The sequence below is a fragment of the Scyliorhinus torazame genome, chromosome 10 (assembly GCF_047496885.1).
Source record: "Scyliorhinus torazame isolate Kashiwa2021f chromosome 10, sScyTor2.1, whole genome shotgun sequence".
Taxonomy (NCBI): Eukaryota; Metazoa; Chordata; class Chondrichthyes; order Carcharhiniformes; family Scyliorhinidae; genus Scyliorhinus; species Scyliorhinus torazame.
Window position 1 is genome coordinate 194,616,020 of NC_092716.1, and position 15,419 is coordinate 194,631,438.

Genomic DNA, 15,419 nt, shown 5'->3' on the forward strand with positions numbered 1-15,419 from the left:
CATCTGCAGGTGATCCTTGGGGGACATGAATCCCGTTGATCACCCCCTAGATCCGGGGTATGTCGGCAATAGTGGTGAACCCCACTGCTTGGTGGGGTCGGTCCACATTGAAGCGGATATATCGAGCCGCCTGGGCATATCGGGCCTCCGTAACGGCACGGATGCACCTGGGCACCGAGTTCTATGAGATTGCGGATGGTTCCCCACTCGGTGCCTGGAAGGACCCCGTGGCGTGAAAGTCCATGGCGACCTTCACCTTGATGGCCACCGGGAGCTGGTGTCCTCCTGTATACCCCCGCGGTGCCAGGTGTGCCATCACCTGGACGATATGCTGCACTGTCTCTCTGCTGAACCGGAGTTTTCAACGGCATGCGCGGTACAGCAGGCCGGCGAGGGCGGTATCGGTATACACGCAGCCTCATGCGGCGCCTCCTTGGACTTCCTCGGCCTTTTGGGCGGCTCGCTCTCCATCCTGGGTGGCTGCCACCTGTTCCTCTGCTGCACGCTCTGCTGCTGCACGCTCTGCGGCTGCAGGTTCCTCCTCCTCGGACAACTCCAGCTCGTACAGCCGGAGGGCATCCCCCAGGGCTGCAGCGACTAGCAGGAAGGCCACCATTATTGGTTGAATCCCAATATCCATTGTCTGGAGGGAGTGAAAGACCAACATGTGAGCATGATGCATATCCCCGTGCCCAACCAGGTCCTGCAGACTACATGGCTCTGCAGGCTCTGCCCCCGCATGTTCTCCCCCCCACCACCACCTCCCATCCCTGCACCTCTCGCGCCGCCATTGGCCGGCACTGTGGGGGGCCTCTGGCCCTCGCAGCAGTTGCTGATGCACTGCCCTCACCAGTGGTCTGCACCGCAGCCCCACGCCCGGCGCCCCCGTAGGAACAACTTTGGCATTGTATTGGGTGGGTCGTCGGCAGGTGACGGCCGGGTGGGGAGGTATGACGGAGGGTGAGGTGAGGGCACCCATACCACCGGTGTCATTCTACAGAATCAGGGACCGAGATAGCTGGTCAGTGGGTGCACAGCAAGATGGCTGCCTTGCAGTCCGGGATAATGGCGGGCCGGGACTGGATTGGACACCGCGCCAGTCCCATGGGGAGGGGGGGGTCACCCTGGCCACTCGGCCTGTTCCCCCATCACCTCCCTCGCCTCAGTCCTGGCTGGGACCCCTCCCACCCCAGCCAGCCTGGCCAGTGTCTGCCCGACAGCCCACACTTGCGCCATTCTGTGTCCTACCTCCTCTCTCTCTCCCTCAGCAGCCACGACACCAGTTTCACGATTTTTAAAAGCACAAGTGAACCGCGCTGTCGGGAACTTGGCCCATCGGAGACAGAGAATCACGGAAGCTTTGGAGAATACCGGGTGGGGCCCGTTAATGATATGCAAACGGTCTTTACTGTACGTGCATTCCAAACATATTGACGCTGTTGTCGAGGTGATGGAGATTGCGAGTTGGCGTCAAATTGTCACCCGCCGTGACTTTGGCGTGGAAAACCTATTCTCCGCCCAATCGCGTTTCCCGATTCCGTCCTCGGCCAATGGATAATCCCGCCCCTTGTCCTTTGGCGATCTTTTAGCTTTTCTGCTGTTAGGCCTTATGTCTGCAGCCTCTGTAGATTTTGATTCCCAATTCCTAGACTTCTCTTGCCGTATATTTCATACACACAAATTAATCAAGAAACCATTGCTCTGTACACTGTTTGCACATTTTGAATTTGGATGGTCAGTCAGTTGCATCCTAATTCAGACTGAGGAATTTTGTGGACATTTAGACAATACCCTTTTGACTTTCCTTTTCCTAAAGCCCTTGAGATGAGTGTCACTATAACCACTTCTGCATGCTTTTCCAAAGCTCCACCCATTAAAATCACAAGCTTCTCTGGCCCGATTTCTATGAAGCGTGTTTTTTGTACTTTTCTTTTCTCCCTCGCTCCTTATATCCTTCCTGAACTAACCTGGTACTGGTCCTCTTCATTTGCTGTCCCACTTATGGAATTGACAGGCTATGAGCTGCAGTCTAACCACGAGGGATCCGTCTGCTTACCAACTCATTACTTGAGCACTATCCTGCCACTGTGGCCTATATTTTCAGGATGGCAAGCGCTCGGCACCCACCAGCCTGAGAGTCGGTGTTGCAGCCATTTTTGACAAATCAGACAGGCCCATTGCAATTTCACACTCAACTGAGCATTGATTGGCAGCAGGCAAGACTTCCGTCCACTCTTGGTTGTAAGTCCCCTCTTAAGAGAGCTGTCGATCAATCAGATTGGCCGACAGCTTTCTAGTCCCTCCAGGTACAGTGCTGCTGTGGGAAAAATAGGTACTGCAGCATCGTGCTTGAGCCTTTGTCATGGGCCCACACTTCAGGTAGGTATGGGGGTCTAGGGGTGGGAGGGACGGGGATGTCATGAAGGGAATGCCACGGAGGGTCGGGAGGCAGGTGATCGCAGTGTCACAGGGTAGGGAGGGCCAGAGCTTGCAGGGCCCTGAGGAGAAGGCGAACCAAATCCGAAGGGGCCCTCAGATTGAGGCACCCCACCTCCCTTCCTGTCCAAGATCAAGATTGCTAATTTTTTTCTATTCGGCACCCTGATCCGACCTGCGTCCGCCAGCCTAAACCTTGAGGCTGAGCAGGAAAAGTGGCCGTTAAGTGGCCACTTAAGGTCCTTAATTGGAACATGGGCAGAGTTTTTGCCCGAGGCCCTACCATGAGGCAGGTAGGATCCCAGAGGTCCTGTCCATGTAATTTTACATTCCCCCAACTCAGAACGTGTCTGGGGCGGCGGGTCTAAAATTCTGGCCTGTGCCTTCAAAGTTCCAACGTTGCGAATGCAACACTCTCTGACACTGCAACTCCATTGCAGCTTGACCAGAATGTTGAGGATTATCTCATGCCATGTAGCACAATCTAAAGCTATTCACCATGTTGCACCTGTACCTAATCTTGCTGCCAGCCTGTTTTACCATCTCTGACCACCCAGTCGTGTTGTTGTACGATAGAAACATTGACTGTGCAAGCACATTTTAGGTTCATTTTTTTTAGAATAAGCACATAAGAGAATTTATGAACAGGCAGAAAACTTGATGACATCAGCAGCAAAGCTGTATGTGTGTGTGTATGTGTGCTCTGCTCAAAAGCAAAAATGAAACTAAGACTGGATTGCTTGATGTATGTTCCTTCTAGTGATGTCATGTTGCTGTCCCTTAAAGGCATATTACAACACAGGAGCATTGAAGCACACTGCCTCCATGCTTCCCTTCCATCCCGATTTGGACTATGATCTGTCGTTCTTTCATTGTTACTGGGTCCAAATCCTGGAGCTCCCTCTCCAACATCTCTGCAACCTATACCAAATGGACGGCAGTGATTCAAGAAGAAGGCCAATCACCTTATCAAGGAATGGGCAATAAATGCCAGCTTGCCAATGATGCCCTCATCGCCCAGAACAAACAAATGCCATTGATACGACAGACTGGCCTTTAATTCTGACAGGCCAATTTATTTAACTGTTCTGATGAAATGCAGGCAGACAAATGCCAAATTGTAAGTTTTTCCTTTCGACTAAAATTAAAGTTTGAGTGTGGAAGTAGCAAATAAGAAGAAGGCAATTCAAAAATCAGAAACAAACCAACTAAAAAAAGGCTATTAACGTATAAATGTCAGAGTTTGCTCCTGATTTTTCTTCCCACTCTGAAGAATAGCAATGAGCCCCATGGCTAAGAAGTAAAGAACGGTTTAATTAACAACAGCAGGTCAATAGATGGCCCTGATTAGATTTCAGCAGTGCCCTTCGATACTGTACCTATTCATGAGATGCTATTACAATCCAGTTATACTTCAAAGAAAATATCTTCTCTTGTGTAAGCATCCACTTAGAATGAGCCTTCAGAATTCATTCGCCTGAAATACTGATACAGCCTTTCTCTGTTCAAGCCTCCACAGCTGAAGGTGTAAATTCTGAGGGAGATTATTTAATGGAACAGAGTCCACATGATCGTGAAAGTAAAACCGTGTCAAAATGGATAATTAAGTACAGGGAAAAAAGAAGGCCGCAAATAAAGCATTAATGGTGCAAAGAGTGGTAATCTCCTTTCATGGATCGCCTTTGAGAGCATAAATCCAATTCCCACTGCTGCCTATTGAATGTATATTTCTGCTGAGTTAATAGGCCTACACTCAAGGGACACTGGTGGAAATCAGATATGTGTTTTTAAAGCCATTCCATTAATAGGAATTATCACTTGTAGAGATCCTGCTCCTTCCTTGCTGATCTCCTTTTGTAAAATGATTCAACGCCGTTCCTGCTTTTTCCAATGGAAATGTGGATTTAATTCTTTGAGAAAAGAACCATGATCATCTGAAAGGTTAGAATTAATTCAGCAGCACCAAATTCATTAGCAGTCTGTCCTGTACAAAGTCTATACAGGGTAAAAATAGTTTCAATAATGCTGCAGTTTAGATATTCATGGGATTGACTTTAGCTGGCAGAATTAATACTCTGCCAAAGTTTTTTTTTTGCTGTAATTTTGAAGCTGACCCTTTAAATGCTGATGGAAAATTAGTTTGTCTGGCTAGGGTGAGCCTCCAAGTGACAAAGAGGAGAATATTAATCAACAGCCTGAGAAATTAATCTCATGCATTTCCAACACTTTGATGTTAAATTCAATTTTTAAAAAACTAAGTAAGAGGAGGTGAGAAGAAATAAGATTCAATACTTTTGAGAAATACTGGCATTTATATAGGACCTTTCACAACCTCAGGACATTCCAAAGTGCTTTGCTGCCAAATGAAGAACTTATGAACTGCAACCACTGTTGGAATATAAGGATGGCGGCAGCTAGATTCCACAACAATCAATTTGATAATGACCAGACAACCTGTTTTACTGGTGTTGGTTGAGGGATACATATTGGGCAGTACATCAAGGTGAACTCTCCAAGTATACTTCAAAATAGTCCCATGGGATATATTGCTGAGAAGTTAAATCAGGACTCGGTTTATCATCTCCCCTGAAAAATGGCACTTCCTCAGTATTGCAATTGTGAGGTTCTGTCCAGGTTGTTGTGCTGAAGTCTGGTGGTGGGACCTGTCATAATATACACCAGCATATCATGGTGCAGACACACACTGATGGACACACAGTGGGACCAATCAACATATACAACACCACAGCCAATCACCAATGAGAGCACATGCACTATAAAGACAGGGGACATCAGAGTTACCGCTCATTCGAGTAGCAGCTAGCTAGGAGCACAGAGCTCACAGCCTGCAACACAGACATTCACCATGTGCTGAGTGCATCAACTGTTTAGGACAAGGCAAAGGTCTTTAGTTAAAGCTGGTATCGTATTTACCCACAGTTCAAGTATGTTGAAATAGTTAACCTTTTAATAAAATAGTGTTGCACTACTTCAAGTGTTGGTGACCTGTATGTGATCCAGAACAACCAACACATCAGGACCTTAATGGCTTTCAAAGGTACACATGTCTTAAAGGAGGAGAGGGAGATGAACAGGCAGCAGGATTTAGGGAAGACATTTCAGAGCTTTAGGTCGAGCCGCTGGAGGTACTGATGTCAATAGTGGAGTGATTAAAATCAGGGTTTTCCAAGAGGTCAGAATTGATAGAGTGTACAGTTTTTGGAGGGGTTATTTGGAGATCATTGGCTGCTCAACAATTGGAGAAACTGAGACTTGCACAAGCCATTCCAATTTTCCCATAAACGTTGATATGTGAGATCCTGAAATAACCTGCTAAACAACCTCACTGACATTGATAATTAACTTTTGAAAATGGGGCGGGATTCTCCGACACCTCGCCGGTTTTTGGCCAGTCTTGTCGGCATGAATCACTCAACTCACGCACCGGCGGGACCTGGCAGGTGAGTATGGGTAGGCCTCCTGGGCCCTCAGGGGGGCGCGGGGAGATCCGACGCGAGGGGTCTGGCCCGCAATCGGGGCCCACCGATCTGCGGGCGGGCTTGTTCCATGGGGGCATTTCTTCCTTCCGCACCAGGCCCCTGTAGGGCTCCGCCATATTGCCGGAGGCCAGCGCAGAGAAGAGAACCCTCCACATCAATTTATGGCACTTGCATGTCATTTCATCCAGACTGCACTCTCTTCAGAACCACTAAACCCTACAATAACAACAGCACGTGTGAAAAACGTTCTAAAATGTCAGTCATTCCTAAAGTGTCAATCAACCACACCCCTTAAAAATATCAGGAACAGAACCTGCAACACTTTAATCTATTTATCTTGTATAATTTAACATTTTGCAATTAACAGAATATACCAGAGAGCCAAAGCTGTCAATTAGCTGTCAAAGCTGTGGTCCATGGGCACAGCTGTTTCAACAGAGTAATGGATCTCCGGCTGTCAGCCAAGCCTCATTAAGCAGTCTTGGCTTTTAAACAGCCCGCATCACTATTTACAGGCCCTGTGGCTGCCTTCAAACACTTTCCAAGGGCAGTAAACCAACTAGACTAGAAATGCCCCAACTCACATTACCTGCCTCAAAGTCAAAAATCCAGTGCATAAGGAGGGGGTGGCCAAAAGATTGGCCAAAGTGTTGGAAGTTAAGGAGGATCCTAAAGGAGTTGGAGGCATTCCTTCAAACCCATCTCTCTGCCCAATCATTTGGTCAACTCTCCCAACATCTCCATCTTTGATTTGGAGTGCAATGAGAACATAGAACATAGTGCAGAAGGAAGCCATTCAGCCCATTGAGTCTGCACCAACCCACCTAAGCCCTCACTTCCACCCTATCCCCGTAACCCAATAACCCCATCTAACCTTTTTGGTCACTAAGGGAAATTTATCATGGCCAATCCACCTAACCTACACGTCTTTGGACTGTGGGAGGAAACCTGAGCACCCGGAGGAAACCCACGCAGACACAGGGAGAACGTGCAGACTCCCCACAGACAGTGACCCAGCGGGGAATCGAACCTGGGACCCTGGCACTGTGAAGCCACAGTGCTGTCCACTTGTGCTACCGTGCTGCCCGATTTGTTTCCCATTTACATTTCTGAGAAACTTCTTGATGTTCTTTGCTTGGTATTCCTAGCAAATAAATGCCTCAAATCAAACATTCACAACAATATACTCATAACGAAAACAAAGTACTATGAATACTGGAAAACTGAAATAAAGACAGAAAATGATGGAAGTGCTCATCGGGCCATGCAGTATCTGTGAAGAGAGAAATACAATGAACATTTCAAGCTGATGACCTTGCATTTGATGTCAGTGTTCATCCTGGCCCAGTGGATTGTCCACTTGCCTCTGAATCAGAAGGTTCTGGGTTCAAGCACTAATCCAGGGCGGGAGTACAAGGGCAAGGCTGACATTCCATTGCAGCAATGAGGGGGGGGTTGCATTCTTTTGGATGAGACGTTGAATCGAAGCCTTGTCTATTCTCTCAAGCAAATATAAAGGTTCCCATGGCATTATTTTGAAGAAAAATGGGGGAGTTCTCCCTGGTGTCTTCGCCAACATTTCTTCCTCAAGCAACATCACACGAAAATACATTATTTGATCATTATCATACTGCTGTCTATGGCAGCTTCGTATGCACTAATTGTCTGCAAGTTCTTTTTCATCCTTGTGTTTCTGTCCAACTCTCTTTTAGAATTCTATAGGGCATCGTTCCACCGCCTTTTCAGGTGTACCATTCCAGATCCCGAAAATTGTCTGCGCGAAGAAAGAAATTCTCATCTTATCTCTAAATCTTTTGCCAATTATTTGAAATCTATGGGGGGCGATTCTCCAGTATGGAGCCCAAGTGTTCGCACCGTCGTGTTTCACGACGGCGCGAACCGGGCCGTGGTACAACCGATTCTGGCCCCCACAGGGGAGCAGCACGGCACTGGAGCAGTTCACGCTGCTCCAGCCTCCTTTTGCGGTGCCAAATGGGCGCGGCACCAACCCGCGCATGCGCAGTTGGGCCGCACCGCCACCCCGACTCAACATGGAGTCGGTGTTCAGGGGCCGGCCGCGCCAGAAAGTAGGCCTGGGGGGGGAAGAGGCCAGACCCCATCGGAGGCCCCCCCCCCCCCCCTGGGTGAAGGAGACCCCTCCCCCCCACAGGCCGCCCCCCCCCCCCCCCGACCGTTTGCCCAGAGTTCACGCCGGCAGCGACCAGGGGTGAACGGCCCCGGCGGGACTCTGTCGTATCGGCACGACCGCTCAGCCCATCCGGGCAGGAGAACCGGTGGCTCCTCCGATTCCAGCAGCCTGCGCGCCAAACACGCCGGCACAAATGGCGCCGATTCTCCACACCTCGGAGAATCGTGCACCGGCCCGGCGCGGGGCTCGGAGAATCGCCCCCATGACCTTTGATTATTGACCACTTACCAGAGAGAATAGATTTCTCTATCTACTCTATCAAAAACACTTATCATCTTGAAATCCTTTAATAGATCACCTCTTCACTCCTCTCCTCATAATTGAAGTGCTTCACCCCTAGTAATACCTGCTCAATCATCTTTGTACTGAAATGTTTAACATTTCTTGCCTGAAGTTCAACTCTCTTACCTGAGCTGGTAATCTATTTATTAAAATAATGAAAAGTCATTTGGTAGAATAGAACTTGAATATTGCGGGAAAATTATATTTTGGCGAAGGTTTTCATCTAATACTCCTCAGATCAATCACAAGAAAACACATGTCAGGGGCAACAACAACTTTGTGCTGCATGAGAAGAGGGTGCTGATTGGTTGGCAAGTGGACTCTGATGGTAGAGAGATTGCTATCGAGAATGCACCAGTTAATGGTGATTGATAGTTAACTGTGAAGCATTGTTTGAAAATTTAAACCAGGCAGTTTGACTCTGATTGGTCAAGGCAATGCATTGAGGAATGAATCAGAAAATGGCTATCACTCTAAACTCAAAACGCAATGTCCAACATTTGATGTGATTCTGTGTTCGCTAAATAATCCTCTGTGTTAGAAATTACACTGCCAATCAATTTAAAATGGTCAGTGTGGTATATTTGTGTGCACTGGAAGCTACATGTATGAATAAACAGGACCCTATTCTTTGCAGACTGAAAGAATCCAGCATCTATTCCAGCTAAACAAAATAAGCGATAGCCATTCGCTGATTCATTCCTCAGGGAAATCAAATCAAACAAAGCTTGGTAGTTAACTGTCAATCACCATTAACCGGTGCATTCTCCATGGCTAATGCCTCTACCAACTAAAGTCACCTTGCCAATCAATCTGCACTCTCTTCACATACAACTTAAAGTTGTTGTTTCCCCTGACAATGGAATTCTTGCTATTTCCTGATGAGTGCAAGATGAAAAGCTTTGTTAAAATGTCTTTTTGCAGCAAAATAAAGAATGGAAAAAAATGTGTCAAAACATTTGTGCACCCGTATCCAAGAGGGCAATTTAAATGTCAACTTTACAAATCACAAATAGAAGTTATTGTCTCTTACTAAAGAAAAACACAAAATATTTTTTAAATATGCTGGATGGAAGGACTTCCTTGTGTCAAACATCAAAGCCCTAAATACTATTATTTTCTGTAATAACTTATTTCTGTAATATTATTGATTTGCTGAAGCTTAAACTTACAAACCGATTCATCCACAGAAAAAGGAAAATATCCCTAGCACCGCAGAGGAGATCTCTCGGTTCTTCATCTATATGCCAGCACTTAGTGAGAGTAATTTCAACAAAGGCCACTCCTTTGTTCTATTCCCATCCCACCTGTATCGTCTTCTGAGGTAGACACGTATCCCTTCTTTTCCTTAAAAAAAGGAGCAAAGATCATTGCCTCAACTATTTCCTTTAACCAAGTATTCCACGATCCAACAACGCTTTGCATAAAGAAACTTTGTCCTGCCACTGTCCTCATGCTTAGTGAGGATTTTAGATTGATGACCCACTTGAAATGCACTCCCTAACTGTAGTCTATTTTCCTTATTCATTTCATCATAACTCTTATAATTCAGAAAAAAACAATTAAATCTCGGTCTTCCCTTCTGTACTAGAAACAATACCAGTATTTTAGGCCTCTCCGTGTAACCATAATTCCCCGTCTCCTAGCCTGTCAGTACCATCAGGGTTAATAATTACTATTATTACACACACACACATGCACAAAAGCACATGCACACTGAAAATAAAATCTTTGTTACTTTTCTTCTATTATATTCATAGGATCAAAGGAATGGAAGGCCATTTATCCCTTCAAGCCTGTTCTCCCATTCACTGAGATCATGACTGATCTGCAACTTAGCTCAATATATACACATTTACCTCCTGATGGAGTGGCAGTTGAGCTAGATTGCCACTATTCTTGGAGGTTCTTACCTGGACATCCAGGGACCCTATCTCGCCAAACCTTCCGGCTCAAGCTAAGTGAGATATGTGCAGTGCAACTCATCCCTGGGGCTTAGTACTGAAGGGCTGTAGAGTTGCAGGTAAGTAATTCCCCCACCCACTTTCTTACTGCCACTAACTGTCATAAACCAGGAAAGTTTAAACGGTCCAGTCAGGTTTAAAGGTTTTTGACAAGGCAAGTGTGGAAGCTAAGTGGGCAGGATTGGGGGAAGGGGGAAATTGGTGTCGGGGGTGTTTATGTTTGGGTCGGGTCAGGCCTTGGTTGGTGGTGGGTCAGTCTGGATGTAGTAGGGCAGCACGGTAGCACACGTGGCTAGCACTGTGGCTTCACAGCACCAGGGTCCCAGGTTTGATTCCCCACTGGTCACTGTCTGTGCGGAGTCTGCATGTTCTTCGTGTCTGCATGGATTTCCTCCGGGTGCTCCAGTTTCCTACCACAGTCCAAAGACGTGCAGGTTAGGTGGATTGGCCATGATAAATTGCCCTTAGTGACCAAAAAGGTTAGGAAGGGTTATTGGGTTACGGGTAGGGTGGAAGACTTGATGGGCCGAATGGCCTCCTTCTGCACTGTATGTTCTATGTTGGGGAAAGAACTCTGGCCTTTGGGGGATGGGGTGTGGGAGAAGTTGGATCCTGCCCGGGAGGGGGGGGGGGGGGGGGGGGCTCTGGCTGGGGAGGGGGTGACAGTTGGCCCAGAGGGAGGAGAGAGGAGGAGAAACCTGCCTACTGGTGGGGAGGGGTGTGGTGGAAGAGACTCCTTGGGTGTGAGGGAATCCCGTGAGCTGGGAATTCCTGTTGTAGGGGGTATAATTCCTTGGGCATGGAAGTGCGGTGAATTTCAGTGGTGGGGGGTAATTTGTCCCCTGGGGGTGAGGGGGGGGGTGGTGGAATTAGTCCCCTGAGGGTGAGGGGAGACCTCTGGGGGTTTGGTGGTGTGTCGCAAGTCCTGTGCGGGATCTGTGTGGGTTTGTGAAATACTTACCAAGAATTTACAAGTTTGAATACTTTTAGCTTTTTCTGGATAATGGTTGATGTAACAAAACTGGAAGAAGTTTGTGTTTTAAGTCACATTTTTCGGATGTTTCCCAGTGTAGTATAATTACCATCAGAACTGTGCACTTCCTGGGCAATTCCCATGCAAACCTCGCCTGAGTATGTCTCGGAGTGGGGGTGGGCGGTGGGGGTGATGGCGTGGAGGTTCCCCAGCACATTAGGGGTTATCTCCAGAATATTGCACTCTGGAAATAAATTTATGGAAGAGAGTTCTAAACTTTACCACACATTGTGTGTAGAAATGTTTCCTAACTTTACTTCTGAAAGGCCTAGCTCTAATTTGTAGACTATTCATCACAACCCTCAAATGATTGAACAGAATATCTATTGTGAGACTGCTAACTGCATTATTCACACACAAACAGCCCAAATATATGACATTGAAAGGGCTGCTAGAAAAAGATTTGTTCCTGGGCATAAAACTCTCACTTCAATGATGAAGCTAATATTATGCTGCAAAAGATATATATTTCCAAAACAGCAGAAGTAGGTCTGCGAACTTACACGTTCAGAGGTTGCCAAGCAGGCCACTGAGCCTTTGCCTTGATGACAGTCAAAACGCTCTCTCCCTGCAAAAGCAAACAAGAAAGAAAAATGTCAATGCTCTATATATGATTGAGATTGTGGTAAATCTGTAAGAGTAAGTGATGCAGAGATCAAAGAGACTTAAAATTAAGAAGTGGCCATTCAACCCATTGTGCACCTGCCAGCTTTACTCATATGTATAACTTTCCAGTTCCAAAGTCTTCCTTGGACATCTTTTTTGAACCTTATCCATTGTCTATATATTTAACTATTAAAATCCTGCTTCGGTCGACACAGTTTTGCAAGCCACCCTCTGGACCAAACCAATTATTTTCAACTCTTGCTTCTTTTGCTATTTGAGTAGTCACTGTGATTTGCATTTCTGTAGTGTCTCCGAACAAAAGGGACGGGATTCTCCCAGCCCTGGGCTGGGCCGGAGAATCCCCGCGAACGGGCCACGCCACCCCGATGCTGGCACGCGATTCACCGCACAGCAGAGAATTGGCGCCATTGGCGCCAGCATGGTTGGCGCGGCGCCGGTCGGGGGCCACTCTACGCGTCCGGCCCGCCAATTGTCCGGCCCGGATGGGCCGAGCGGCCGTAAGAAAAGAGCCGAGTCCCGCTGGCGCCGTTCTAACCTGCTCTGGGCCGGCGGGACCTCGGCGTGGAAGGATCGGGTGGCGGCCTGTGGGGGGGGAGTGGGGGGTAGGGGGGGTCCGACGAGGGGGGGGGGGCCTCCGATGTGGCCTGGCCCGCGATCGGGGCTCATCAATTGGCAGGCCGGCCTCTGTGGCTGGGGGCCTCCTTTCCTACGTGGCGGCCCCTGTGGTCCTGTGCCATGTTGCGTCGGGGCTGGCGCGTTGAAGGAGGCCACTGCGCATGCGCATGTTGGCACCAGCGCCACTGCGCATGTCCTCGTTGGTGCCGGTGCAACTGCGTATGCACGAATCCCGCGGCGCACAGTTCACACCGGGATCAGCAGCTGGAGTGGCGCGACCCGCTCCAGCACCGTGCTGGCCCCTATTAGTACTGGGAACGGCCCTTCACACTGTCGTAAAACGCGACGGCGTTGGACACTCTGCCGTGGGATTGAAGAATCCCGCCCAAGATTCCAAGATGCTTTTCAGAAACCTGCGAGGAAAACTGACACCAAGCCAAAGGAGAAGAGATTATATGGGGAAACCAGAAGTTTGGTGGGTTTCAAGGAGTCTTGAAGGAAGAGAGGGTGGAGGAAGTGATGGATGGTTTGAGGGAGCAAATTCTGGAGAATGGGTTCTAAGTGACTGTGGGGTATGGCCTTCAATGAAAATATAGATGTACAGGAGGCTACAGTCAGAGAAAACAACAAAATAGGGATAAGGGGTATTGTAAGACTGCAGAAAGTTACAAAAATGGAGAATCCTAAATTTATAGGCCCTTATGCCACAGAGTAGCTGACTGAAACATTTCTCACCTCACAGCACAGCAATAATTACTTTTGTTTTAATTAGCTAGCACTGCGGTAGAAGAATATGATACAAGGACAGAGATGGTTTGCTCACCAATTTTGGCAACAGTAATTTCTAGATCCATTTGCCAATGAGAATAATTGCGATTATAATTACTGATAGAAATGAAATCAATTCAGAGACTTCCGGTGACGCCGGCGGGAGGCAGCCGCACGCTCGGGAATAGAAATTTTGGGGTTTTAACGCCCGGTCCCAGGGGCAACGGAGGCTCAAAAAGCTGTAAGAAGACACAGGGAGGAAAAATGTCCAAGCTGGTTGTGGAACTTGAAAATCAGTTCACAAAGCACATGGAAGCAATGAAGAAGGAGATGGGGGCGGTATTGAAAGTGCTGGTGGAGGCGGCGGTATCAGGCGCAGCGGCGGAGGTGCGGGAGCAAGGTGAGACACTGAAGGAAGTGGAAGAAGTATTATCGCAGCACAGAGATCAACTCACCTTGATGGGGAAGGAGTTGCGGAAGGTGATAGAGACCAACAAGGGTCTGTGAGCCAAAATGGAAGACCTGGAAAACAGATCCAGGTGGCAGAATCTGAAGATTGTGGGTCTGCCTGAAGGGGTGGAAGGCCCAAGGCCGACGGAGTATTTTGCCATGATGTTGGCGGAGCTATTGGGGGAGGGGGACGATCCCTCTCGATACGAACTGGATCGGGCTCACCGGTCATGGAGGCCTATACCAAAGGCGAGTGAGCCGCCAAGAGTAGTAACTGTGTTTTTCTGTAGGTATAGCGTGAAGGAGAAGATCCTGTGCTGGGCAAAGCAGAAGCGGGTGGTGCAGAGGGCTGGAGGTGGTATATGCATCTACCAGGACTTTACCGTGGAGCTGGCGAGGAGGCGGGCTGCCTTCAGCCGGGTGAAGAAGGCACTGTACATCAGCAAGGTGCAGTGCGGCATAGTATATCCAGCTAAGTTGAGGGTGACCTACAAATCCAAGGACTTTTATTTTGGGACGGCAGAAGCGGCGGAGGAGTTTGCGAAGGCAGAAGGACTGTGGCAGAATTGAGAAATGGGACTGAGAGCGGGTCGTCTACCGATGTAGCCTCATGTAACTGTATTTTTCACTGCGTGTTGGTGTCTGTACTAAATGAGTCAACACTGTACATTTGGACAAGGGATGAGTTGGGACTTTCATTTGCAATGATGGTTCTTTGGGGCTTGGGTGTTTATGCTGGGATTGTGTGCTAAAGGGGATTTCTTGGTTTTCCTGGGACAGGGCAAGGGGGAAGGAGACCCGGGCGGGGGCCTCCACGCTGGCCGGTTTAAGCCGGCCAGTGAACGGGGGTGTGGTGAATGTATAGTGCCAATAATTCACCAGTGCATTTGTATCATGTTCTGCTGTTGTGTTAAGTTGTTAACCCTTTGGGCTCCACCTATGGGCCATTATGTGGCTTCACCCACAGGGGATATGTTGGGGCATGTACGGGCTCCGCCCATGGCTCCTCCCCTTAAGTATAAAGTATAAGGAAGTATAAAGAGCAGCTAACCTGCAGGCAGTTCCCAGTATTGTACCAGTTGCAGGCAGGCACTGTTCTAAGCTGTTTAAAACCACGGTTTACTTCTCCTCATGTCTTTGAGTGAATTGATGGTCGCATCAGGGAGTGAGGTGGGGGGAGGGTCTGCGGCCATCGGAGCGTGGTAGAACAGGTTTCGGTGAGTCTAGCCGGGGTGAAAGGTTGGTGGAAGGAACCGAGGCTGGGGGGAGGAGTTTACAAGAGGAAGTAGAGGGGAGGAGTCTGGGAGGGGGGGGTCTACAATTCATGGATGCCATTCACGGTACTCTTTCGGGGATTGGATGACATTGAATATTACAGAGGGGTTGGGGGGGGGGGGGTGGACTATATATGTCAACGGTGACCAGGGGCGATTTCTGATTCCTTTTTCTTTTTTCCTTTTTTCCTCCTTGGGAGGTTTAGTTTTATTTGATGTTTATATTGTCAGGTGGGCCGTTGTGTGGGGGGTGGTGGGAGG

General features: G+C 48.3%; 1 protein-coding gene across 1 annotated transcript in view; it reads right to left on the reverse strand.

Moving 5' to 3' along the window:
- The window catches only part of LOC140384480 (spondin-1-like), a 455,772-nt gene that overhangs the window by 105,565 nt on the left and 334,788 nt on the right, over window positions 1-15,419 (reverse strand). Inside the window, exon 7 of the mRNA XM_072466224.1 lies at window positions 11,928-11,992. Coding sequence (XP_072322325.1) covers window positions 11,928-11,992 — 65 coding nt within the window. The remainder of the gene's footprint in view (window positions 1-11,927; window positions 11,993-15,419) is intronic.